The sequence below is a fragment of the Patagioenas fasciata genome, chromosome 11 (assembly GCF_037038585.1).
Source record: "Patagioenas fasciata isolate bPatFas1 chromosome 11, bPatFas1.hap1, whole genome shotgun sequence".
In the NCBI taxonomy this organism is placed as follows: Eukaryota; Metazoa; Chordata; class Aves; order Columbiformes; family Columbidae; genus Patagioenas; species Patagioenas fasciata.
In genome coordinates this window covers 8,609,231-8,637,086 of record NC_092530.1, presented here as the reverse complement: position 1 = coordinate 8,637,086, position 27,856 = coordinate 8,609,231, and the positions used below count along the sequence as shown (strand labels likewise).

Below are 27,856 nucleotides of genomic sequence, written 5' to 3'. Positions count from 1 at the left end.
TAAACAAGAGCAGTCATTTACTTCAAAAAGGCAAGGGATTTATTTTTGTAGGGAATAAAAATAAACTGTAACACAAGTGAAACTTCATGGAATACATTCAGAGAAAACAAAAAAAAGACACAGTGCTCCTCTAAACATGGTACGTTTGTTTTTAAGCAGTGCATTAACTAAAGTGACTGACGTGTACAGCCATCGCAGCACATTCAATATGGAATTTCATCATCCACGATTGTATACAACTGTCCCTCAACAGACACACCGACAAAAACAGCAAAAATGACAATTCAGCTGAGTTCTACACATAATTTTAGGTACATTCCTACAAAGCTGCGCTTGTGGATGACTGGAAAAGCACGTGTGTGTGCGCACTTACACAGGACTAGATCCAGTGCTACACATTATTCCAGTAGTACGCTGCTCATTAAATACAGACACATATTCACAGGTAAATGATATGGGAAGAGATAGAGGTCAATAATTTCAACCCACCTGCTTTCTGCATTGCCGTTGTAGCTCAGAGGTGCCCAAAGGACGCAGTTCAAACAACAAACCACACCGACTGCAAGCGGCACTGACTTGGTTGATCTACAGACGCTTCCAAAAACACGGGCTGCTTGGAGACATTCCTCAGCTAATTAATCAAGTACTGGGTATTAATTACTACATTCAGAAAAGATTCTTGGGTTCGGTCCATGCACAAAATGATCCCAGCAGAAGGTGGAGTGGTGGGAGAGGAGAACGGCATCACACCAGGAATCCCTGGTCACCGCTGCTTCTGAACACAGCGGGCCAAGGGATAAATCCAATGTCTATGGGCAAAACAATCATTCCCTTTTTTTCTCCTGTAAAGCAAAGAGCATTGACTGGATTTTCTCCACCACAGGCGACAATTGCAAAACAGAACACACTTTAAGAACGCAGCACTGTGAAGTTCACGTTAAGACATTTCAGCTGAGAAATAAAGCTGCACGGGTCCCTCTTCTACTCCAAAGTAGTGGCTTTAATGCAGAATGTGACCAGCAGTTGCCTGTTTTCTCCCTGTTTGTAACAAGACAGACACTATGTACGGGCACGACACAATGGAGGATCTTGGTAAAGCAAGAGATGCTCCAGAAAAGGAAGAGTTTGACCCAAAAAGGGTCAAACAAACAGGGTCCCTCCTCCCACCCAGCGAGAGGAATCCGCAGGGAAAGCAGCGAGGGGCACCGCTCACCTCCCAGCTCCAAACCAAGGCCAGCACTCCTGACTTCACAACGGAATAAATAAGTTATAGTAACTTATCGCCTACATCAGGGGATTCCTACGCACCAGCTTTTAGATCTCCTGTGAGGCTTTTCGGGAACAGCCATCACGTCGCTCGGTGCTGGCAGCAGGACAGGACTAAGCCCAGGCCTCCTGCCAGGCTTTGGGAAGCCAGGCCTAGCGGAGCAGAGACCTGAAGACACACTGCAGAGCTTCAAATGGCTTTTCATGTTTGGTCGTGAAACACCCAAGAGTTACTGTCAAAACTAAAAAGCTTCTAGCTAATTGGTTTTTAAACAAATAAGCTCACGGAAAGCCAGGAAACCCTGGACTCTTTCCCAGTTCTGTACATCACAGCACCAGCAAGAAGAATTTCTAATACGTTGCAGACTTTGACCAAGTCTGTATACATTGAATTCCCTTTTTATTTTTGGCTAGGTTTTGCATTTCGAAGTATAAAGCCATTCCTTGCTTTGTTACTGAAGGCAAAAGCAGCGAGATTACTAAAAGCTTCCTAATATTTTCAGTGTATGAAGTAACCTTTCCATGGTTATATGCACCTGTAGCAATACTGTATCCAGAACGGATTTGTGGAGATGTCAGCATCACGTTTTTGGAATAAGCAAGGACTATTATGCTATTTTCAAGGTAATCTATGGTAATTCAGAAGCCAAGGCAACGTGTAAACATTTATAGAAACCTTCTGCAAAACGTTTTCATACCAAAATTAACCAATGGCATGGCTAAATCCTTCAGTAGTCAGTCAAATTCTCTACAGTTCTGTATCCCTAATTTCCATTAGAGATCGCATTATAAGAAGTGATGACACCTAAAATAACTGGTCCTAAAGAGAGATGTCCCTGCTCATGGAAGGGGTTGGACTAGATGAGCTCTGAAGGTCCCTTCAACCCAAACTGTTCTATGATTCTATATGAAACGGGCTCCAAACTGCCAAGACGCTGCTCCACTGGGAAGCAACGGGACATAGAAAACCCACCGTGGATTCTGAGCCCTGGGTGACCACAGCAGCCACATTAAGACGTAGGGAGCAACCCCTTCACTTGACTACATGGGTACGGCCAACTTAAAAGGCTGCTGGGCTATCCGATTTTATATAGGAGCTTCGCAGATCTCTTTTTAGGAGCAAAGAGACTCAACAGCAGATACTCATGCGGAGAGTGAGAAAACGCGCATTTGGAAAAGCGCATCCTTCAAAATGAAATACATCGCTGCTGTATTTTTGATACAAACAGCTTCTGCTTAAGCGTATCGGGTTCAGTACGTTAGTTCTCGCATCAGTCGCACGTTGTGGTTCTCTTGCTCCTACCTCAAAACCAACTATTTTTTAAAAATTACTTCAACGTTACTTCAAGAATGAAAAACCTGCAGCATTAAAAAACGGCAGCGTGTAATTTAAACGACGAGATCCAAAGGCAAGCAGAAGAGCATCTGGAATGATCCCTCTAAATGATGGAGACAACTGTTAGCAAACAGATGTCCAAAGACATAAACTTTGCATTTTTATGAGTTAGGACTGCGTGCTTGCAGGTGTTTGTTTCATTTATGAAAATGCCAACTATATATATACAAACCAGGGTCAGTTCTGTCAGACAGCGTTCGGTAGAGTTAATTCCAAACAGCATCCTATCATTACCACCATTGTCACCATCAGGTCTGTTTCTGAACAACCACCAGAGGTTGGTGGGAGATAACATAGGAAAGAAGTCAGTCTATAATATTTCTGTTTCAGAGAGCAGTACTGTATAGTCAAAAACATGTCATAAAGTTAAACATCAACTGCTTAATTCTGACATATTGAGTGCTTGAGTTTGTTTTTCCCAGATTTGGGATTTTTTATTTTATAGCACTATTTATGCTAGGATATTTAGTGATTAACTAATCTGAGTCATTTAGTATGTTGGTTTCTTGATTACTACTATGGCTGTGTTTGGAATATCCATCAAGACCATAGGAAGCACCTGCGAGCACCTGAAAGGCCCTTGCTCCTGCACTGAAAAATGCAAAGTCTGAAACAACCGCCCTCATCAATCATAGAATCAATTAAGTTGGAAAAGACCTTTAAGATCATGAAGTCCAACCATTAACCTAAAACTACCAAGTCCACCACTAAGCCACTAAGGTTTGGACTCTGTGCAATGAAGGGCTCGAGGGGCTTGTCCGCTCCTGCGTAAATGGAACGTGTGTCTCCGTTTTAAACCCGCAACTTCGAGCGAGCAGCTCCAGCTGAAATCACTGCAGTTCACAGAAGCTGAGTAGCATTAACAAGCACTGGGGTGAGTCTGAGCCGGAGCCACAGCCAAGGTGTCACTTCTTGCGCCAATACAGCCCCGATTTTGTCACCACCTTCACCAAATGAGGGCGTTCATCTCCCCACGTCTTGACAGCACAGATAAAACATCTCTAAGGTTCATGTAATTTTAACATCTGAGATTACATTTGCTGTAATCACTCAGTATGGGATGCGAAGTAATCGTTTTAGGGCCCATTTCTATAATAATAATCTCTAATCACTGTCTTCTCAATGGGTGCGAGGAAAGCACATTGATCCCAGCTTAGAGCAAAGAGTTCCTTCTCTTGCTTCGATCTAACCAAGATCATAAAATAAGATCATAAAATATGTTTTCTCATTTTTAATCCTCCCTCTGTCAAAAATTCACAGGTTACAGGCTTTGTGGCTTGCTGCACTCTCACATCAGTACGTAAGGTGCAGAAAATCTTATTCTTTGAAAGGTCAGCTTAGAAAGAAGCTCCTGAAGTCAGGGGATGGGCAGAGATCCTGGAGAAGCCAGCAGCAGATAAAAAAAACCTGGTTTAAAAATACTGACTACAAAGACGACCAAATGCTACACTCTACACTACAATAATAAAAATAGTACATCGCGTGGCTAGACATTAAAATGGTCTCCATCAAAAGGCACAGGGGGGTCTGGTTTTGTTTAACAAATATGCATAGGAAACAAAAACCGAATCAGTTCTGCCACAAGGTGAGGATCCATGCAGTGATTCATTGAAAACCAAGATTTTATCGTTGTAAGATAAATTGAAATGATCATTTTAAGATGACCTGGCACCACCACCGAGAATAAATGGATTGTATCTCTCCTACTCCGGTGATAAACACTGCACAACTCCATTACCCAGCCAGGAATTCTTCCGGCTTGAAATACCAGCACTGGTGTGCGGTCATAACCTCGAACACACGCTGCACCTCCACTCCAAATTAAGGTTTACACCGCTCAGGGCAGCGTGTGCATCTTCATCACTGCGAAACAAGGTGAACTGAACCAAATGCAGACTGTTCCCTGCAGCGAGCGCGGCTCCCTGCGAACGTACGGACCGGCTCCCGGCTGCGAGCGGTTTGGCGGGTGCACCCTCGCGGGGACGCGGTTTCCCAAATGCTGCATTCAGAGCCCGGCAGTGGTGCAGCCGCTTCCCGTCCTTGGCTCTGAGTCCAAACCATCAGCAGTGGTGTGGAGTGGATGGAGCTTCTCAGAACCAGACGGGTTCTCTCTGTGCTTTTGGTCTCCATCCGACATAACCGAGTCCTCTGCCGAGGCGCCGTTGCTCAGCACAGGGTGGGGCTCCTCTTCGTAATCCTGAGGAGTGTTGAGCATCGGGGTTTTGGAAGCAGCACTTCCCACTTTAGACAAGGAGCAAGTTCCAGCGGGCAAAGGACCATCAAGGAAAGGAAGTTTCTACACAAAGACATGAGAAAAATTAATTAAAGCTATTGTTCCCAGATGGCAGGGATACACAGAACAACTGCCAACATAATAGTCCTGTGTCACTGCCTCTTTTTCAGCTCTGTAATCCAGCATTGAAGTACACAGGCATATTCCTTACATGTTTGACATAAACATCATAAACAGCATTGTTAACAAAAGTTTTCAGCATTCACACTGGCATATTTTTAGATGACTCTCCTACTACTGTATTTTAGGACTTTTTTCTTCTAACGTGTGTAGAAAGGATATTGCAATTAGAGCCCGAGCACAAAAGAAAAGCCAAGCTTCTCCCAGGCAGCTGCACCGGGCTGTGGTGGGCTGACACCGGGGCCCACCCAAGCTGCTCCATCGCTCCCTTCCTCAGCAGCACAGGGAAGAAACGAGATGGAAAAAACCCCTTGTTGGTCAAGATAAAAGCAGTTTGATAAAGCACAAGCAAAGGCTGCACACCCAAGCAAAGGAAAACAAAATATTTGTTCTCTATTTCCATCAGAAGGCGATGGGCAGCCACCTCCTGGTTGCTCCAGAAAACAAACGTAATGACTGATGTCCCCCCTCCGCCTTGCGCTGAGCTTTCCTAGCCAAGCAGACACCATACAGTGCAGCACGTCCCTTTGCTCAGCTGTCCCCACTCTGTCCCCTCCCGAGCTCTTGTTCCCCCCCGGCCTGGCGTAGCCACTTGGAGAGGATCAGTCTATGCAACCCAGTTACCTTTTTGCCATTACACAAAACCCAACTTAAGTAACTCAACTGTTCTAATACCTGGTTGATCATCAGTTTTTCTTGCAAATGAGGAGGCAGGAGAGAAAAATGCGGGGGTGAGCAAAACCCAATATTTTTGTATATTCACATTATTAACGTTGGGAGGGAAAAGCACACCCATTCTCCTCCTCTGGGAGTTTCCTGTGAGTGAAGCTGAAGCCCAGGTGTTCTTTCAACACCTGCTTTGTTTAGAGAATTAGAACATCATGAGCCTGCAACAGAACTTGACCAAACACAGCTCTGACCTAGCAGGTAAGAATTTGGGGTAATCAAACCTATTTTTTTCCGGTTCTCAGGGCCATGGGTTAGCACCAGAGTGAGGTTATGGTTGGACCCCATGATCTTGAGGGTCTCTTCCAACCAAAAGGATTCCATGATTCTGTGATTTTGCTCAGCATGTTCCAGCAATTATTCAGTGCCGATGTTCAAGCCCAGTTATGTTTGCCAAAATAATATCCAAAATCCCAGGATGGTTAAGATTAAGGACTCACATTCTCCAGTTCAGACGCGTTGTCCTCCAGTTTCACCCTCTGGCTCATGCAGCTGAGCAGATGATCCAACACACTCTGTTTTGGGTGCATTCCTTTGTCAAAGCGATTATACATCCCACACCAAAACCTCAAGAACAGGGCGAGAAAAGAGAATTAGGTGGCTAATCATACAACACCAGCCAACAAACTACATGCTGTTTAGGAAAAAAAAATATGTTCCAATTGAGATTAGTGATTGATTTTAAAAAAACAGCCACAGCCTTGGATTATAAAATTCAGCATCAATGAGCAAATTTTCATCAAGTTCAAAAACACTTCTGAGGAATTAAGTACTTCTGCCTTATGATCCACATGCATTGGCAGTAGGTATCAGCATAAGATGAAAATAGACTTCTTCTACAGCAGACTCACCGGAGGCTTGGGCAGTTCACCTACGAGTAAGTTTGTCCTACTGCCCTACTTTTCATAAAACCCTTTGCCCGCCAGTAACCACACATGGCACATAAAACCACATTCGCATCCTACTCTCTCAGCAGGGAACAGGAGTGAGCCAGAAACAAAGCAGAGCCCCGGGCAAGCCAACAGACACGGCAACGACAAAACCCTTCTTGTGATCACCAACCTGCGGGTGACTGGGTGCTGAAATTCCTCTTTGAATGACTTCCTTAATATAGATTGAAAAGGAAGAATGTTCTTTAACAACAGCCTACCCTGTCACAGGAATTTGACAGAGCAAACAGTCAAGGGGGGTGTGTGTGTGTCACAGAATCCCAGAATGTCAGGGGTTGGAAGGGACCTGGAAAGCTCATCCAGTGCAATCCCCCCATGGAGCAGGAACACCCAGCTGAGGTTCCACAGGAAGGTGTCCAGGCGGGTTTGAATGTCTGCAGAGAAGGAGACTCCCCAGCCTCCCTGGGCAGCCTGGGCCAGGCTCTGCCACCCTCACCAGGAACAAGTTTCTTCTCATATTCAAGTGGAACCTCCTGTGTTCCAGTTTGCACCCATTGCCCCTTGTCCTGTCACTGGTTGTCACCGAGAAGAGCCTGGCTCCATCCTCCTGACACTCCCCCTTTCCATATTGATCCCCATGAATGAGTCCCCCCTCAGTCTCCTCTTCTCCAGCTCCAGAGCCCCAGCTCCCTCAGCCTTTCCTCACACGGGAGATGCTCCACTCCCTTTATCTACACATCTAAAGTTCTTTTCCTTGCCTTTCCCATTCTCTTTCTCAACAAAGAAAAATTATTCATTTCAATTATAACATCTGCACGCACTTAGAAATTACCTGTGCACTACTACTCAGTTTAGGAATGAGCAATGGAGATAAAACCATGCTAATCAGTGAAAATTTATTTTATTAAACCAGAATTACCTACATTACGATGAAAAACGTCCCCCTTCTTCCCCTTCTTAAATAAGCAACTTACTGGAAACTGAAAGGCAGCGTGTTTGGTTGGAGCTCTTTGTAAGCTGTAAATCCTCTGTACAAAGGATTTCTCAATTCCTGCTTCTTCTGTAGGAGGAAAGGCCACAGAGAATGGGTCTTCTCAAAGATTCTGTCAATTACAAATAACATCTAATGACTAAAAAAAGAATCAAGTTAAGTGGGCTAATAACAACCCTAGCAGAATTAGACTGGGGGAGCTATGTATTATTTTTATATGGCACTCGATTAGTTTCATAAACACAAGATACATCACTGAGAAATATATAATAATTTAAAATGGATATTCTCCAGTCCAAAATGGGTATCTAGAACTTAATATTGAGCTGCAAATTAGAATTTAGGGATATAATCCATCTCTGGGGATTAATCTATAATTTTTTTCACACTGTAGAACATAAGCATCTATCAAGACAATGTTACCCTTAACCAACCTACATTAAAAACACTCAAACAAACAGAACCTGCCCTTCTCCTGATGTTTAAAGTGACCTTTAGACCTTTGGCTCTATAAAGTCCAACTCACCTGAGATCCTCACGCTCCTTATGACAGGTCCCGAGGAAGTTGCCGAACTGGCAGGAGTAGACGTGGTCATGGATGTCGAGAAGGAAACGCTCGTTAAACTCAAAGGCGCAGGGGAACTGCTGCATGAGCTGCCAGACACACTCCACGAACTGCGTGAAGACGGGGGACACTTCCTTGGGGTCACCGTACAAATGGCCACACCTGCAGAGACGCAAACGCAACAGGGTTAAGTCCTGTGCCACCAACACAAAATAATCATCCCCTCGCCATTAAACAGCTAGGAAGTTTTCCTCACTATTAGAGTAAGAAATTATTTTGCAGAGTCAGAAAACAACCCACCCAGGGTTTATCTTGCAGCAACTGTGCCACCCTCAACATTACATGTTCTCCAAGGGTAGGAGCGATGACAATTGTGTGATGTCCGTTTATTCTAAAGTAAAATTCATAATGGAAGAGCCCACATAACAGACTTGCAAGCATCACACAAGATATTTGCAGAACAGGAAGGCCTGACCCTATGCTATGATGTCAGCACAAGGAAAACCAGGAAATATTCTCCAAAGAAACATCTGTTGCTCAAGTATAAGAGCCTAATGATAGGTCTTCATTGGGGAAAAAAGTTGACATAGGTGGGGTTTTTTCTGTCTGCCAGGAACAATAATAAGCAGTGTGGGGGGGAAAACTGTCCTTTACAATCCCTTATGGATGTGAGAGTATTTCGTGGTGCAGGCGTAGCCACAATGAGCTGCAACAGTCAGAAAAACCTCATTTTGCTCCACAAATGAAATCCTGGTGGGCAATTAGAAAGAAAAAAAAAAAAGAAAAAACTCAAGGAAAACCCTAAAGAACAATCAAAAAATATTTTTACAGCTTTAAATGACGTTCAAATGAACCCTATTAGTTCTGCACAAATCTAGCCAGGATCTATCAGTGTTCATTACAACCCATCTGTGGCAGAATGCAAACCCCCCCTGTCTCCCCCTCCCTCCTTCAATATGGAAGGAGTAGACACATCTCCCCGTTTCTCTGCTGCTTGAGGCCAACAGCTTCTTTTGTTTGAGCCCAGAGCCCCTGGCCAGGGCTGTTCATAGAGAGAAGGGAGCACAGAGGTGCCAGGGAGCTGCTGGGCGCCCACGGCCAGTGTGGGGGATGTTTGGAAGCTTCAGGGGCACCCACAGCCAGTGCGGGGGTGCAGAGAAGCTTCTGGAATGCCCACAGTCAGATCTGATCAGGCTACAAAACGGGGTTCTCATCGAGGCTCCGTCCCTTGCATGGACCTCTTGGAGATATGAGCTGAGCTGCTGCTGCCAGGAGCCACTGCCCACCCCCTGGGACGGAGACTTCGCTTGCCTTGCCGCCACGGGTAAATTAACCCTCGCAGGATTGCCAGTGTACCCACTTTTCGTGCACATTTGCACGTGTATTTATACTTTCCATGCACATTTGCACGCATGCTTTCCACGCTCAATACGAGCACGTGTATAGATTATTTCCTCGCATAATCGCGAGTGCATTTTCGTCCCGTGCTTCCACATAAGCACGTGTAATATTCCGTGCACATTTGCACGTGTATCTCTCCTCGCAGAATCGCAAGTATATACTTTCCGTGCTCAATGCGAGTACGTGTATCCCTTTAAAATAACCCCGCACTGTGTTCAGGCAAGTGTGGACTCTTCCCGGACTCAGGGATGGCTCCAGCATTGTTTTGGGTGAAGCCATGTGCATGCACTCTGTGGACCTCCTGTTGTTTTAGTTGCTGCTCCTTAATAATTTCCTCAACTGATATCCGAACCTGTATTCAAGTCACTTTTGGAGTGTTAAAACTCTGTTTCTCACAGGTTTAATAAAAGTTGGTTTGGACCCTGTTGTCCCTTAAACTAACCTCGGGGTGCCTCCGTGACACCATCACGAAAGAAAAATAACCAGAAGAGGCATTTTTGAAAGCAGCCAATACTCTGTTACACTGTAATGGCTATTCGTGCTTAAGAGCAAAAAAAACTGGGGCAGAATTCTCCTTTTCTAGGATGGGATATAAGCCGGGTATCCACAGAAAGGAACATGCTATCCCCAAACTTCAGTGGAAAAATGAAGTAGGATTTCTTACAACAGAGGTCTGAGCTGACGAAACCTCAGTCCCTGGTTCTGCGATTCCAACCACAACACCCTAAGAAGCAATGGGAGGAAGGACTGATTTCCCTCGCAACTGTACGGCACCAGCCACCAATGTAAGAGTTATTCTGTCCACTGGAATGCAAGTTCATATTCCCAGTCAAGGCTGAAATTCATGTCTCAAGTACTTTTTGTACCCACTGCCAAGTTCTTGTATTTGGAACAATCCTTTCTAATAGAAGAATAGAAAGTAGTGGTGGGGTGTTTCGTTAGCTTGTTAAAGCAACAAATGTGAAAAGAGTCCCTAAATAAGCAGAAACCGTGCCCACAAAACATTCATTTGGTCAATAATGACCAAACAGCAGTTTCTTTGACTGCTGCTTCTTATATACCAGTACGAGACTGTGCATATTTGCTGCTTCTTATATATCACAGAACCATCGAATCCCAGAATGTCAGGGGTTGGAAGGGCCCTGGAAAGCTCATCCAGTGCAATCCCCCCATGGAGCAGGAACACCCAGCTGAGGTTCCACAGGAAGGTGTCCAGGCGGGTTTGAATGTCTGCAGAGAAGGAGACTCCACAACCTCCCTGGGCAGCCTGGGCCAGGCTCTCACACCCTCACCAGGAACAAGTTTCTTCTCATCTTTCAGTGGAACCTCCTGTGTTCCAGTTTGCACCCATTGCCCCTTGTCCTATCACTGGTTGTCACCAAGAAGAGTCTGGCTCTGTCCTCCTGACACTCCCCCTTTGTATATCTGTAAACATTAATGAGGTCACACCTCAGTCTCCTCCAAGCTAAAGAGACCTCAGCCTTTCCTCATAAGGGAGATGCTCCCATATATATCAGTATAAGGGGGTGCGTATTGCTTATTTCCCCAGATATGCTTTGCAGAAACAGATTGGTTTTATTATTAAAACCAGTTCCACATCGAGAGCAAAGCTTCAATCAAGCTACTATCACTGAACAGACTGGTCTCTTCCCTCCTCATATTCTTTCAGACCATCTCGGTTACTAATTCATATATAAGAAACATAACAAGTAATAATTGAAGGTAATATCCACATTGGATGCAGGCTATCGGTTACAGGAATGACAGCATTTTAAATCTGCCTAAAGAATGCAGGTCAAATTGGGTTTGAGCACTATATTTGACTCAAGTTGATGCTCCGAACCTGGTAAAAGTCTTGAAAAACATTGGGTGAGATTTTCTTCCATTGCAGAAGAATTAACATGCCGCGCTGGAACACCAGCTCTCCTCATATAATACGAATGTGATTTTATGAGTAGGAAAAAAAGCAAAAATCAAACAATTTGTCCAAGCCCGTATGATACTGTGAAGTAAGAAGAAAAAGCACTGATGAAATAACAACCCCAGCGGATACTGGCTTTGCGTCACCAGCTCCAGCATTTTCCAAGTCTTTTCTCCTCCGCCCTGTATTCTCATTTAATTTTCTCTCTGCACCCAAGATAACACGTGCTCTTACCTGTGCGCAAACTTGTGGCCCATTGCAATCCACTCCTTTTCGATTAGAACCTTCCGTTTCAAAACAGAGGTTAAAAAAAGAGCATTATTTTGGTTAGAAAAGGCAAAACGAAGCATTTTGTCTTAAACTCTAAAAAGTTTACAACCAGCACTACCTGCTGACCCTACTGTTATCGTTTTGAGGGAGTTTGTGTTGTTAAAATCATAAAATACAAACACACAGAGCTAAAAGAATTAAGAGTTTAATATTACACTATGTACTATTTAATTTGGAAAAGAATTATTGTGATATTCAGCAAAATAAATCAGTAACTGCCATTCGACAAATGTTTCACACACAAATGGGAATATAAGTAGCACAGCTGTGCATTGAGGAGCTCAGGATGAAACCAGAAACACCATATGGCTATTTCTCTTTTAAACAGAATGTCTTTACCATATAGAAGAAAAGAACAAGAACACAGTATTCTCCTTAAAAACATGTCTGATAAGGAACCAAATGACTGCTGCTGAATCCATTATTACTTGCCTTGCTGGGTCATACTTAAAGATCAATTCCTGACACCATCATCCAGAGACTTAAAGAACAAAAGGAAGGCAGAAATTCCTTCAAAAAGTTATACTGCTTTTCAAAAAAGTTATTCCTTTGAAAAGTTATATTGCTTTTCAAATGTTTACACTCCCTTTGTGTTCATTCAGAGATGACCAGTCATAGGACTTGTGTGTATCAACCATTTGCTCAGAGGACACACAAGCATTTGTCTGGTTTAGTGACTGCTCCTGTTCCTGATCAAAATCACGTTTCTTAGGTCACACAGGATTGTCCGGAGCACAAGCAAAGCTCAGGCACATTTCACACTTGGATGTAATTGTAACTGTTATAAGATGGCAGTATAATCCACATGCAAAAATAATAAAAAGGAAACAGTCCTGGCAGTGCAACACAGTGGAGGAGGCAAAATTTGCATTGTTCTGATTTCAGAGTTTCTTTTAAGGAACTCTGCTGAGGAAGAGCAGCAACCTGCATTTCAGGTATTTTACAAAGGGAGATGAATGGAAAGATAACATCACAGATCACACTATAGTTACGCAGTGACAGCTTCAAATAAGAAAACGTCTGCAGTAGAAGCAAACGGCCAAATTCACGAGCAATGGCTTCGAAAAAGGTCTTAAACGATGCACAGAATTTGACGTGATGCACAGGTTACATGCTGCCCTGTGCGTAAGAGCGAGTCCACCCAATTTTAACTCCCAGCAGATGGGAGACTATTCACTATACCAGCGTTAAACACCAAGCTTCTCCCCCAGTTTTTTGTGGATTGCTGCCAGGGCCGCATCCTTTGCTCCTTCATCTCTTGCTGAAGTGTCTCATTAGTGGCTCTCATGGACATTCAAGGAAACAAAGATTTGGGAACTGGAAATCAAACGCTGCCGTTTTGTACCCATGCTGCTCAGAGCAATTAAAGCTTGTTTATAGAATCAAAGCTGGTTTTATATAGGTCACCTACTGTTCGCTCCCGGAAACGGCCTAAAACATTTAATTAGGGCCTGTTTACATTTCAAACTCAGGAAGCACTTTTTGTTTTTGAAGTTCCATCATTTGTGTTCTTACCATGAAGCCTTTAAAAGTCCTATAGAAGGGATCTAAGAGGAGGCTGGCCAGGGAGCAGACCTGCGCTGTGCGATCCCACCCGTCCGAGCAGTGCACCAACACGCTGGCCTTTTCATCTTTCACAGCCTGCAGAGAGAGCAGACACAAGAGCTGAGCAGCTTTCTGGGTTGGTTACTGGAACTAAAAGCTATTCCTTCATCCGCATTTACCCGCCTGGCCTGAAACCCAAGGACAAAATTTGTCATTTCTCATCCGGTCATGGAAATGCACCATTTCTGGGCACACAGCCATCGACCCATCGGAAACCCCAACAAATAAAATGCTGTAGCACGACTTGTCAGCACCACAGACCGTCAAGAAACAAAGCCCCTCTCGTCTCAGAACATTCTGTCTTCTGAACGGCCAAGAATTCTCAGTCCTCTCCTCCGAGGAAAAACTTGATGGATGAGTAACAAATAATAATTGGACACATGGGGACCAAGAACTTCTCAAAAAATAATTAGAAGAGCTCATGCCAGCTTCCTCCCACATGGATCACCTTCTTCCCTTTGTACTGGTGGCAGAAGAGAAACACAAAAGAGCTCCTTGCTTGCTACGCAGGAAAGTTTTACGAGAGAAAAGACAGCATTTACAGGTCACACCTCCTTCACCATCACCGAGGAGCCATGGGCCTCAGCGACTTTTCTCCACTTGCCCGACCTGCAAAGCCACAAGCTCTGCGGAAAGGAGGACGGCACTGAATAACCACCATTGCAATCCCCACATCACACAGAACCAGGAGAAAATAAAACTGATCTGAACAACCCCCCGTTTAAAGCAGAGCAGTTTAATAACTAACGAGCACAAGGTTATGAGTTGTCTGCACTACTAAATATACTGCAGCATTAATAAAGGTGAAGTTCTTCGTTTCAAGCGAGTTCTACTAAAGCCTGGATGACTGCTTGTTACAACACAGTGAACAGGACAATGTCTCAACCCCTACAGCATCTCATTTAATCATAGGCAGCACCTCCCTTGTTTCCCCAAAAATGAGAGAGAGTCTTATATTAATTTTTGCTGCAAAAGATGCTTACTTTTCTACATGTATAGCTGCCTGGACATTATTTCAATTGACTTCTTTAATAAACTGTAACTAGGGCTTATTTTTGGAGCAGGGCTTATATTTCAAGCATCCCCAAAAATCCTGAAAAATCATGCTAGGGCTTATTTTTGGGGTAGGTTTTATTTTGAGAAAACAGGGTAGGAAAGAGCCAGCAGAATGACCCATGGACTGGGTTTGGAGAGCTGAGGCCAACCTGAAGAGTTTTCCCCCCTCTTTCCAGCAAGAACTTCACAGCCTTGACCAGTCCCTAACACACAAGTACAGAGTTTTTAATTCAGCTGCAGGCTGGAATACAGTTTTACCTTGGCAAGAAAGACACCGGCATCCATCACAGCCTTAATGTGCCGCAACCAGCCTGAGTTCTCCAGCCCAGTGAGGAAATCGCTCATTGAGGGGGACTTTGTCTCACACACTAAAAACACAAACAAAGCAATTAGCTGACACTCCATTAACACCACCTCTTTTTGCCACCTCCTCAGCATCTCTTCACAGCAACAGAGCTGGGTAGATCCTAAAAGATACTTTTTATCAGCAGTAATATCCTGCCTACAGGACACAGAAACTACTGGTTGCATGCTTAAATATACAAACCGGAGTCTTTTAGCTGTGAGAGAACTTAAGAATCTGAAAATACCCTCTTTCTCTTTTGTTTTTAAATGTCAGCTTATTATTTTCAGCTGAGTTTTTTGCCAACAAAGGAAGCGTTTAGCGATCTGTAACTTCAGTATAAATCCCCATTATGCACACATCTAATGACCACTAACACGCGGACACCATCAAAGATTTGAAGCAAGGAAGGTTCTAATTTAGAGAGAGAAATAACAGGCCTGACCTTGAAGGCAACTCAGATGCTATAATGAAATCAGCATAGAAAATACTTACAGTAATAGAGTTCAATAGTCCGTAAGCACCATCAACAGAGATATTATCACTTTTAAAGAAGAATATGGGAGGAAACCAATATTTATTCTGCCTCTTCTTCCACCACAAAATAAATCTGCCAGGAACAGGCAATTGAAGGTTTATTTGTGATCAGGCCAATCTCTTCGTGCTGCAAACAGCCTCATTTTTTCTGCAAGGTCACCACGGACCCTGCAGCGTTACCTGGCCAGGCACTTGGCAGCATCAATTCTTCAGCTTTTATGAAGCAAGATGACCGCTACGCTGTTCACTAAAATATTAAACTCATATTTTGAATGGCAGCACTTGTATTACATTTTAGAAAACTAAGCACAGGGACCAAGCAGGATGATTTGCAGCATCTACTCTGAGTGCGTTGGTTTGAGCCAAGTGACACCATGGCCTTTAATGGAACTTGTCCAGCGTCATTTAGCGACAATATGGGCTGGGTTCCCCTCGTGATCTCCAAGGGCTCAGGGAAGTCTTCCGCCTTGCTTTGCATCTTTCCCTAAGATCACAATCTCACAGAGTAACTTAATTACCTGAGCTACTCTGCATTTTAATATATTTTAATGTATTAAAGCATTAATTTAATACATATTCATGTGTTAAAAACCAGTTTGGTTAAAGAAATCAGAAATATATGAAAAACAAGAAATATGTATGTATGAGATTAAAGTCTCTGGGAGATCGTGCCGAAGTTTTATTTTGAACCAGAGATATTGTTAGCACTGAAATACTCCAAACTAAACATAGCAAACCCCAGAAAACCAGTTCCTCAACAACCTATGCTAGTTTTGTTTCAATAGCTCAAAGTAACCAGGAGATTATCTTAACGGTAAAACATAATATTTCTCCGGCCCTTTTCATTTAATTTCACATTTAAGAAACTCACATTTTACGTAACTAACACAATTAAGGAATGTTGTTAGCATTAGTTACTATTCTTGAGTTGCTATAAAACTAAGCACAATAATAACAATAAAATGTCTGGCAGGAAAGCGTTTTAACAACATCAATACTTTCAGCCACCTCAAGACGGCAAACAAAGAACGATATTGACTTGGCTTATCTGTTTCCATCTCAGCACCCACATCCACATGCACTTGTGCACGTCGCATTTAGATATTCAGCAAAAAGTTCTGTCCCAAAGCAGGTGATGAACTTGCATGGCCCATACCCACCTTCCAGGAGCTTCTGCAAGCTGTTCCGCATCACGTGGATGTTTTCTATGCCGATAAATTTAAAGCGAATGTTATCATAATTATCTTCATTCTCATAGCCCTTCCCAGCAGCTCGGTTGGCCATGGCATTTAACTGTCAAATTCAAGGGAACGGGGATAGGGCAGAAAAGGAAGAGAAAATTACGACAAACTACGCAGAAATAAGTGAGTCTGTTTTGCAAGCCCTTCTGTTTTTCAAATCTCCCAGAAAATATACTGCACAAAGTTGGTACTCAAATGTCCTTCCCCACCTCCCAAACATGATTTCAAACTGTTTCACTAAAATTATGCCAGTGTCTTCAGTCCATTAGTCATACGTAGAGACTCACTAAGCCCCTGGATAGCATTTCTTAGGGTAGGCAGAATCAGAACTGTGCCTCATTTCAGAATAAAGAGACAGAGTCTGTCTTAACTGCGAAGCTACATAAAACCAGTCAGAAGCATATGAAAGTAAAACTAAGAAAGCCATTTTTACGAGGAACATACATACATGGTGGTACAGAAATAGAAAGAGAATTCCAAAGCTTTTCACAGACATACATGCACAGATGAAATAAAGCCACCTGAGGGAAACATAGAAATATTAAAGTTGAGCAGAAAGAATACAGCACCCACTGGAACTGCAGAAAAGAAGTAGAAGAGAAGTCAGTTGCTCTAACAGTTACCCAAACCAGATCTAGAGCTACCAGGAAACCTTTAGCAGCAACCCAGCATCTCAACCCCCACATATTAATTTGGGAAGAGGAGTAATTTGTCTCCATTGAGAGGAGAGAAGCAAGAGTTGAATATGTTATATACATCTTTAGAACAATTAAATAACCCTAGTGCTTCAGTTCTACCATTGTGGTAGAAGGAGAAAGGTGATGAGTTATAAATTCTTCCTTTTTCGCCAACTACTTTAGAACAAAATTGCCATCAATGATGCATTTCAGTGGAATATCTGTAACACTGGAATCTGTACCAAAAGAACATGCAGTGATTGCTATAAACATCCACGTAATTACAGACTAGGCTATGTCTAGGGAATGTCATGCTACAAAATGCCAAAACACATTTTGGAACAACAGATGAAACATTTCCTTTTTTTCCCCAAAAAGACTTTTACCTTCTTGCCCTTGCCATAGTTTAACTAAATCCGTAGTTTCTATACCATAACTGGAATATCTGCACAGTGAAGCAGGTTCTCAGAAAGCTCAATTTTAAAGTAATCAGAGCATTTTTAAATCTTTGTATTCAAATAATTGTGTACTACAAAAATCCTCACATTCTAATTTGCTTATACCAGCACTCCCAATCAATATCCTTACAAGACAATAATTTAAATTGGTTTCTAAATTCAGTTCCCCAAACTGGCAATCATTAGAGACTTCATTTTGTGAGTGTTTCTTCAATATCCTCTCACATAAACTCCTCAGCAACGAAGTTCGAGCTCCAAATAGTGGCTACAGGCCAGAAGAGCTGAACTGTATTAAACTCCAAGCTGTGCACCATGAGAACGTTGGTGTTATTTTTATGAAGGCAAAGAAATGGAGGAATTGCTTTTCTTAATTGTTATCAGACTCCACACAGTCTCACTTCTTCCCAGGCCTGCTGATAAAAGCACTTCAGCCTGGTGGAACCCAATCCTAAGGCTTCTTTCCAACTCAACACATTACAGACCTCGCTCTCTGGGGGAAAATGCTTCACTGGCTCAACCAGCTTCAAGTCATCCTTCACACAAACCTCAACCCACAACGCCCCAGAGCACAATATTCTGAACAGCACTGAATAGTTTTGTTATGCACAAGCACAGATACCAAACCGGGAGCCTGATACCAAACTCAGGGCTGACGCAATTTGACCTAATGCAGCAGAAGAAAGCATTAGCAGAGCTGTTCCGAATTCATAGGTGAGCTTTAAAATTAGCCAAACACCCCCGGCAGATACCTTTGGCCTTGTGTCTACAACATACATGAAGGGGCTCCCGGGGTTGGCTTCTCTGATGGCCTGCAGCATCTGTTCATCCTCCAGACAGCGCGCGCTGAACCCGGCGAGCGGCTGGCTGCACCGGCATATGGCAGCCTGCAACACAAACAGCGCGGGGGCTGCTGCAGATCCTGCTGCACTGCCCTCCACAATGCAAACCGGTCGCTTTTAAGCACCCTCTGTATCACAGAATCAATTCCAGAATGTGAGGGGTTGGAAGGGACCTGGAAAGCCCATCCAGTGCAATCCCCCCATGGAGCAGGAACACCCAGCTGAGGTTCCACAGGAAGGTGTCCAGGCGGGTTTGAATGTCTGCAGAGAAGGAGACTCCACAACCTCCCTGGGCAGCCTGGGCCAGGCTCTGACACCCTCACCAGGAACAAGTTTCTTCTCATCTTTAAGTGGAACCTCCTGTGTTCCAGTTTGCACCCATTGCCCCTTGTCCTGTCACTGGTTGTCACCCAGAAGAGCCTGGCTCCATCCTCCTGACACTGCCCCTTTCCATATTGATCCCCATGAATGAGTCCCCCCTCAGTCTCCTCTTCTCCAGCTCCAGAGCCCCAGCTCCCTCAGCCTTTCCTCACACGGGAGATGCTCCACTCCCTTCAGCATCTTTGTTGCCCTGCGCTGGACTCTCTCCAGCAGCTCCCTGTCCTTCTGGAACTGAGGGGCCACAACTGGACACAATATTCCAGATGCAGTCAACTGAAAAGCTGCTACTTCAATGGATGTACAGAAATATTATTGTATTATCTCTCCAAAGTAGAAGCTTGGGTATTTTAAGAAAGCGGTAATTCTAAGGAGCCTCGCTGCAAACTTCATTGCTGTGTTCTCAAACCCACTCTGCTGATGATCAGTATCCCAAATGTTAGCATTTCTTGTTTTCTATATAGTTTCTACTGTCTGAAGTATTATCCTGTACAACTTTGCTTATCAGTTGTTACCGTTCCGCACTCAAAACTGCGCAGAGTACCCTGCAGGGAAATTGCAATAGTTGCCAGCACAACCACATAGAGTTGCCCAGGTCAAAGGACACTTCCTCAGGAAAACAACAATTTGATGTGACAGCATTTTGCTGACATCTGCATCAACCCACTGCTGAGACAGCAAAGCTAAAAATTCACATTCTGCTCTCCAGTGGAATAAAATCAGACTGAAACCTTCACTTATTCTGAGCTAGTGGGGATTTACTTCAGGGTGGTTCTCTCCATCAGTACTAAGAAAATCCAGCTGAGTTAACATGTACCTTGTTAAAACATTATTCAATATACCTAAGCAGGAGAATTTTAAAGTCCCCACATGCTGAAAGCTGATAAATTTCCAGACAGGAAGCTTGGAAAGTCTGTGCTTTTTGCACAGTTGTGGACACATCCCAAGCGTTTGTCTTTTAGCAGCTTATTCTGTGATTCAGAACAAACTAATATTAAAGCTGCTAAGAGAAGCACAGTTCTCAAATACAAAATGAATATGCTCTAATAATTATCTAGTTCTTTCACTAGAGAGGGACTGTGCAACAAGAGGAACCCTTACACCCCACAAAGACAGTGGACAATGAAGCACTAACATTGTTGTCTTTGTATAAGTAAGAAAGCACCGGAATCCGCCCTCTGCTTCTGAACCTTGAACTTCCGATCACCACGGCCTTATTAGCAGCTCGAGGCACCACTATTTCTGGAGGATACGTGTTGCAAACCTAAGCGAGAGGAAAGAAAAAAATCCAGATATCACTAACAATTCAAAATTCATAACAAATCCATCGTTAGCTTATGATTTAGCATTTATAAACAACAGGGATTGATTGTTTGCCACAGCATATCTAACACAGCCAACATCTCGAGTTTCAAGCCATTAAGATGCGTTTTGAAAAACAACACAGGAATAGGAGCAAAATAAAACAGTGTGAAGGAAACCAATTTTGCAATTGAACCTAAAAAATAAACCAAATCAGGCTGCACAGTACACTATACATATTAAGAGTTCTTTAATGCATACATTTTATGAAAGTTTCTGATTTATCACAAAAAGAGAAATTAAGAACAACTGCATTTAAAAAGTTCCCTCTACATCCTGTTCAACTTGAAAAGAGGTTCCAGCAATCAGGCAGCATCCGCAGAGAGCAGCTTTATCCCTTCTCCTCACAGCACAGTCTTTTCAGCCCGCAATACACAGATAAGCTATTCTCTAAGTCTGGCTTTACTTGAGGCTTGAAAATTAAAACATAAGCTGGAAACCCTGAGGAAATTATAAAGCGTTAGCACTTCTGAGTTACACATTCACAAGTGAAGCTTCAAAGTGATTAACGATTTCAGATGCCCACATTCAGATACTCGAATCAGCTAACGCATAAAACACCTCTGGTGTCATAGCTCAATTCAGGTATCCAGCGACACAGTCGTTTAAAATTACCAGTCGCTTACGATGGCACAGGATTTTATTTCTTCAACCCAAAGCATAACAGTAAAGAAAATGATCGGGGAAGGCAGTGGAGAGCAGGGGAAGGGATTCAAGACTGAATAAACTGATATCTTCCTCAGAGTTATTTGCTTTGTCTTTTAGACAAAAACATCTGACTGTACACAACACCGAAAAAACCAAAATAGGAAATAATAATAAGCAGGAGTTTGAGTAAGTTTCCTGAAAAATGCTTTCATTTCATGTTGTGTAGATCCAACATGGCTTTACAGGGAGAAAGAGAAGTAAATTCCAGCAGCAGCCAGATCGGACTAAAATAACTGAGAGCCCTATTTAGCACAAGACCCAACCAAGCAACGAAAAATGTCTGTTTTCTGTTACTCTTTCTTCCTTCCTTACCTAGCCCCTTCCCACTCTGCCTCATTCCGCACCAAGGCAAACTGCTGCCATATATTTCTCTTGTGCACATCTGTCACCAGCCTGGTGGGACAGGGTTTGGAAATACCAAAAGCAGCTAAGGGTACATGAGGCTTTTTGGAACAGATGGTTTGACATCTCTCTAGGAAAATGAGTATCTGGTTCTTTGCCAGGGGGATCAAAGCAAACCAAGGTGAGTCTGCAGCTCTGTTCTGTTCTTTCATAACATCGTTATCCTCAACTTCACATCAAGATGATGTTGCTTCGATTAAAACCAACTGAGCTCATTCTTCCCCAGAGGCATCACTTATGCAGCAGCGGAAAGACTGCTGTATGTCATTAATAACAGATATGGCACCTAAATGGCTACTTTGGGCAAGAATTACCTCGTAGTCTTTATTAGCATCCGTTATTTCCCAGTAGTCGTTTGGAATTCCCATACGCTGGTAATCTACTTTTAAATCAATCAGCTTCCATCCAATCTCTCGGTTCTCTTTAGACATTTTAGGATTATAAGAGAAAGCATAAAGTTCTTCAGGCTTTGCTGGGAAGAAGAAAAAAGAATTAACTAGTTAGAAAGAGATACAAAGGCATAGAGAAAGGTTGGCACTTCTTCCTAAAGCCCAACTTTTGGATAATCCCCCTGTGCAAGGCAACAATCTGCAGGCAGGTCACTACTGATCACAGAATCCCAGAATGTCAGGGGTTGGAAGGGCCCTGGAAAGCTCATCCAGTGCAATCCCCCCATGGAGCAGGAACACCCAGCTGAGGTTCCACAGGAAGGTGTCCAGGCGGGTTTGAATGTCTGCAGAGAAGGAGACTCCACAACCTCCCTGGGCAGCCTGGGCCAGGTTCTGCCATCCTCACCATGAAGAAGTTTCTCCTCATATTTAAGTGGAACCTCCTGTGTTCCAGTTTGAACCCATTACCCCTTGTCCTGTCATTGGCTGTCACCAAGAAGAGCCTGGCTCCATCCTCCTGACACTCCCCCTTTATATATCTGTAAACATTAATGATAAAAGGACTGAAAAAAACTGCTCAGTCAAGAAAGATCAGAAGACTTAGAAATTATTTACTATAGAAGCCAAAGGGCCATGCCACTGCACCGCACAGTTGGCTATGTTTTAATAATAGCTGTTTTCCTTACGCTTTTACCTCCTCAAAGATCAGAAACATGAAGTTCTCTTGTATCACTTTGCGTACTTCACTAATCTAAGCAAACTACTTAAGACTGATTCTTGCTCCTCAAAAAAACCCACAAAAACCTGAGTGCCGCACAGGAGAATTATGGATATTTAAAATATCTCAGCCTCACATTGACAGCTTTTTGTTTGGGGTAGTACCAGTGCCAACAATTCATATTCAAATCCTCGGGAATTTCCAATTTTCAGTTCCCATATGCTGGGAGATATGCTAAAGCATTTTGTTAGAATTAATTAAAACTTTAGAGTAGTTGTTTCTCCAGAACACATTATTTCCTAGTGAATTCACTGCAACAGGCATGTTAGATGAGATTTACATAAGAATTAATCGATAAATGAAAACACACATTAAAAGATATATTTTCTGTGAAGATTTGATAAAACAGCTCTTGCGCACCCTTAAGTTTAAGTTTAACAGTGAGCTCCGAGCCGCATGGAAAACTTGATGGATGTCTTGAATATTACTGTCAGCCCAACAAAAGCTTCAGGCTGTGTCTGACAAATGGTAATTTCTTCTTCCCTCCAACTGTACCAGCCCAGTTTCCTTCCCTCTCTTCATACAATGCAAATCCAACCAATATCTCATTCAGCTGATTCCCAAGGCAGCAGAGACAGAGTGGAACCTGTCAGAGTCTGATAAAGTAGCCAGGGTACCGGAGCCGTAACCCATAGCTGTCAGTCATACATGTGCAAATTGTAAATAATTACATGCTCTGCCAAAAACCCACGAAGGAAGCACACATACAGAAATTTTAAAGCAACAAAATGGAACTGTTAAAATCCATAAACAGAACAATGAGCTGCAGCATATTACACCAATAACCACAAGACAAAAGAAACTGATCTAATACCCTGCAGTGCCAGCTCCCACGCTTCAACAAGCTACGTAAGCCTCTAATTTTCAAACGGAAAGAACAGCAACAGCTTCTAAACATAAAACCAGAAACTTGCCACACAGAGCATTAGAGTTAGAACTTTGGAACTAAGAAAACTCCAAAGCTCAGAGGACAAGGGAGATGCTGGGAACAGACACGAGCCTTCACTTCAATCAAAACCACCCCTCAAACTTGGCAAAACCTTTTCTACCACAGCATTCCTATTCAAGCCCTATCGTTGGCCAGCATGAAGCAGACTGGTGCTGTCAACTCCCTTCCCTTAAACCTTGACACTTAATTACAAAATGCAATTAGAAACGGCATCCTTATAACAACGCTGAACTCCAACTACTGGTTCAATGAAGGAGCACTTCAAAAACCAGAAGCTGCCATAGGCAGAAGGCAGGTAGGAAACCTGGCGGAATGCTGTCCTGTGAGAACAAGGAGCCTGAAGGTCCATCCGCGATGGACTAAAAAGCTGAAGCCAAAACAGATCACAGGCTTTTGAGGATGTTTTGCTCAGGAGTGACTCCAGGTCAGAGCACCCAGGGCGAAGCACAGCATTTCAGAGCTGAAAGGAGATTATAGAGCAGCCTAAACGTGCTATTAGGAAACAAATTAAAGATGCCAATGTTTAAAGCTTTATTTGTGGGACTCCAGAATTCTGTGAACATCTGGATCAACTGGAAAGGGCAGAACACCACACGGCCAAGCGGTAAGCCACAGAAATGCTTGACACCCAGCATGAGCGCAACAAGAAAAAAACCTAAGGTGCCGCATACAGCCTGAATCGGGAAAACAAACTTTGCATGGGTTTCTCAGAAGTTCTTTCTGGGAAATCACCAAATTCCCACTGCTACAAAGACTTGTGTTTAGTTCGGAGGCCAATGCCCTGGTCCACAGGGCAGCACTTTACATACTGATTGTGTCTGGTGGGGGAAACCAATTCTGATTTCACATCCTTCCCCTCCTGTACTGACACCACAAAACCCACTGTTGGGCAGGCAGACGAGTCTTTCAGTTTCAAGCACTTCAGTGATTTCCAAACCAGGCTCCCGTCCTACATACCTGGTTGTGAAAGTTTCAGCAGTGAGGCATACACCTCGTGGCAGTCACGTTCCTGCCCAATAACAAAATGAGCCACGCGGAAGTTTTTGCAGTGAATAAGGAGTGGGTACCCAGCCGTGGTCAGGGGTAGTTTTTCTACAGTCGAAATATGGTGATGCAGAATCTGAAAAACAGGAAATAAATGATGTTTTTCAGAAGCCACTGATAAGGCTGCGAGCAGTACAAGCAGATACTAAGTTCTTGCAATGCTGTTGGCTATTTATGCTTAGTGCATCTAACCAGCCGCAGAAAATGAGTTTACTTGTGATATTTATCAAACAAACACAATAAATGTCCAGACTGTACACCCAAAGGCTAGATAACTAAGCACAAGATCTAAAAAATACAGACATGTAATATAAATTACTTTTAGAGACTGATGTGCAGCTCAGTTTAGCAGGTTCACTTTGCTTTCCCTCCACTCCTCCATATGCAATATATTCTGTCATCCCTATTTTACTTTAGAATTAATAAAAAATACTGCTAATTTCAGTGCTAAGTTTGCACTTCTAAAAGCCGTAAATTCAGCTTTGATGGCTTAGTATGTTGAGTCTGAGATAGGAAACTAGACAAGCTTTTTGTATTCCTGGAACTAACACTAACTCAGTGAGTGATCTCCATCAAGTTACACTACCATTGTGTTCATTTCCTTCCAAAACAGCTGTTTCTGTTAAGCATTTGCTATCAAAATGCTATAAAAGACCACTACAACTTTGGAATTCACACCTGTTCATTTGGAATACAAGATATAAACTCATTTTTACACTCATGTTTAAACAGACTCCCGGTATCACAACATACCCATGTTTCTTTCCTGACTTCAGCAGAAGCGTCTACATAGATGAGGTGGGTGGCTGTCAGGTATAACGTCCCGTTTGCTGCCTTCCTGTTTGTATAGCGATCCAGTAACTTCACATTTTCAACCTGCAACATCAAAATAGCATGAAGAAAGCAATTTAACTCTGACCCAGGAAACATCTAAGCACCCGTTGAACAGTGGTCACGTAACTGCTAACACACAACACAGGAAGAAAGACAAAAATATAAGAGTTAAAGTCTCCCCCACAATAGTAACTCAGCTTTACACTATCAACTCAAATTATTTCCCCAGCAATTAAAGACAAAAAGTCAAGCAAACAGCCAAGGTTTAGCACCAGTGTGAATGACAGGATTTTTGGATTTGGAGCCAAGATGATCACAGCTCATTACTGTGCAAGGCTGCAGAAATAACAAGACTAAGGGCTGTGAAAGAAAAGCCTGTCCATGTTCAGGACAACCAAACTGTTGCTGGGAAAGACACAGCCCTCTCCACTCCGACTTCCACCTGTTCAGTCATTGGAAAAAGTATTCGTAGCTATTTCTTGTAACACACTTCCCAGGCACATAAGCGCCTTTCATAAACCACACTATGCTAATTCATAAAAAGCTTTAAAATAAAATATTAAAGTATTTTACATTATTTGTTTGATTTTCTCCTGGCCTATTTGCTTCTTAGTAACCGTAGATGGAATTTTTCTTTCATCGTGAAGCAAAAATAATGGAAAAAAATGTTTGAAGGACAATAAAAACAGACAGTTTAACAGTATACAATACATTAATTCTGGGTATTGAATATGTAAAACTTCCTTAGGGGGCCATTGGTCTGAGATAAGTCATGAAATGTCAGCAAAAAAGAGCAGAGGTCTCAGTTGTATGTTTTCCAGCACATATTATTATTATTATATCTAATATTGCCCTTTTTCACATCTCTGGAGACAAGCAGGTCCAGCAAAGCACCTCAGGCACACAGGTAACGAGCACCCTCAAACTGATATCCTAGAGAATAAAACAGAATAGAACACAGCACCCTTTGTATTAATATAAACAAGTGAACAAGTGCCTGGATGGGCAGTCGCCTGGAGTAAATACACATCTTTTTAGCTGTCATGAGCACAGCATCACCAGAGCTCATTTCACTTTAGTTCAACTGAAAAAGCACATTTTAATTCACTTATTCAGAATGAGGCGGTCTGTGCACTTCGAGATAAACGCCGCTCACACAAATCCCACCCGAAACCACCTTTCCATCGGTATCTTTACTAAAAATTCCTTTTCCAACAGTACAGCAGGGAACACCTGAACAACCACCACAAGCAGCTTTGAGCTTCCCAGGCTCATCCATGACCCGCTTGAGACGCACAAGTTCAGCGATATCTCTGCCTTGAAGGAAAGCGAAGGTATCTGGTTTATTGGAATTCATCACGACGTTCAAATAATAATAATTTTTAAAAAAAGAAGTTGGAAAGGCAGGGCGCTGCCAGCCCAGCCCCGCCCCGCCACCCCTCAGGGGTTTCACCTCAGCGTCCCAGCCCAGGAAGCCCCCAGCGCCGCGGGGACCCCAAATGGATGGCGGCGAAGCTCCGCGGCGGCGCAGCCCCTTACCTTGGGGGTGGTGATGTGCTCCATGGCCGTGCCGCCCGCCTCCCCGGCCTCACCTCAGCCCGCCCGGCCGGCCCGGCCTCCGCGCCGCCATTTGCACGGAGGAACTGCCCGGCCCCGCCGCAAACCTCGCGAGAGTTCCGCGGAGCGGCGCCACCGCCGCCATCTTGGGTGCGGGCAGGGTCATGGTGCCTCAAGACCCCTGGGCTGGTTTTGGGGTGCTGAGTAGCCCCCCAGAGCCCCCTGTGCTGTCCCTGGGGCCCCTGCTCCGCTCTCACCCTCCTTTCCCTCCTGGCACGGGTACACTCGAAGCTCTCAAGGGATATTTTAGGAAAAAAAAACACATTTTTTTCCTCAACACATAAGGCCATCAGCTCCACCATCAGCAGACTGATGGCGTTCCCCACTCATGATGAAGAGAAGCTGCTAAATTAACGTATACTCTGATTAAGTTGCAAAAGATGCACCCATCATTAACCAATTGACACCTGTTTTTTGACCACCTGCAAAATGAGGGAATATTCTTCAACTTCTAGATGCTTCTGCATGACAAAAGGGAGACAGAAAATTGCGTGGTACGTTGTTCAGAAGCAGAGCGCTTAGCTTATATTTAACTAATAATTAATAGAATATTGTAAGTAAGAAATTAAACAATTATAACTAACATTTATTTCTTGGTATGGATGTATGTCAAAATTTTCTAAAATTGTAATGCATGTGTAATAATTTTGTGAATATAAGCAGCGCAAGAGCATCCAGTCTTTGGAGCACTTATGGAGGATGATCCTCAGAGCTCCCCAGCGTTTTGATAGAGGGAACTA

At 43.3% G+C, this 27,856-nt stretch overlaps 1 protein-coding gene across 1 annotated transcript; it reads right to left on the bottom strand.

Annotated features, from left to right (window-relative positions):
• Window positions 1–16: 16 nt before the first annotated feature.
• Window positions 17–27,146, bottom strand: LOC136106124 (phosphatidylinositol-3,5-bisphosphate 3-phosphatase MTMR8). The gene is given in 15 exon segments (XM_065846229.2): window positions 17–4,706; window positions 4,709–4,958; window positions 6,242–6,368; window positions 7,666–7,794; window positions 8,209–8,409; window positions 11,804–11,853; window positions 13,415–13,540; window positions 14,819–14,928; window positions 16,601–16,733; window positions 18,566–18,700; window positions 20,169–20,297; window positions 21,820–21,977; window positions 24,579–24,741; window positions 25,419–25,541; window positions 27,039–27,146. Coding segments are annotated over 15 exon segments (2,118 nt in total). The 5' UTR covers window positions 27,063–27,146; the 3' UTR covers window positions 17–4,446.
• Between the last annotated feature and the right edge of the window lie 710 nt (window positions 27,147–27,856).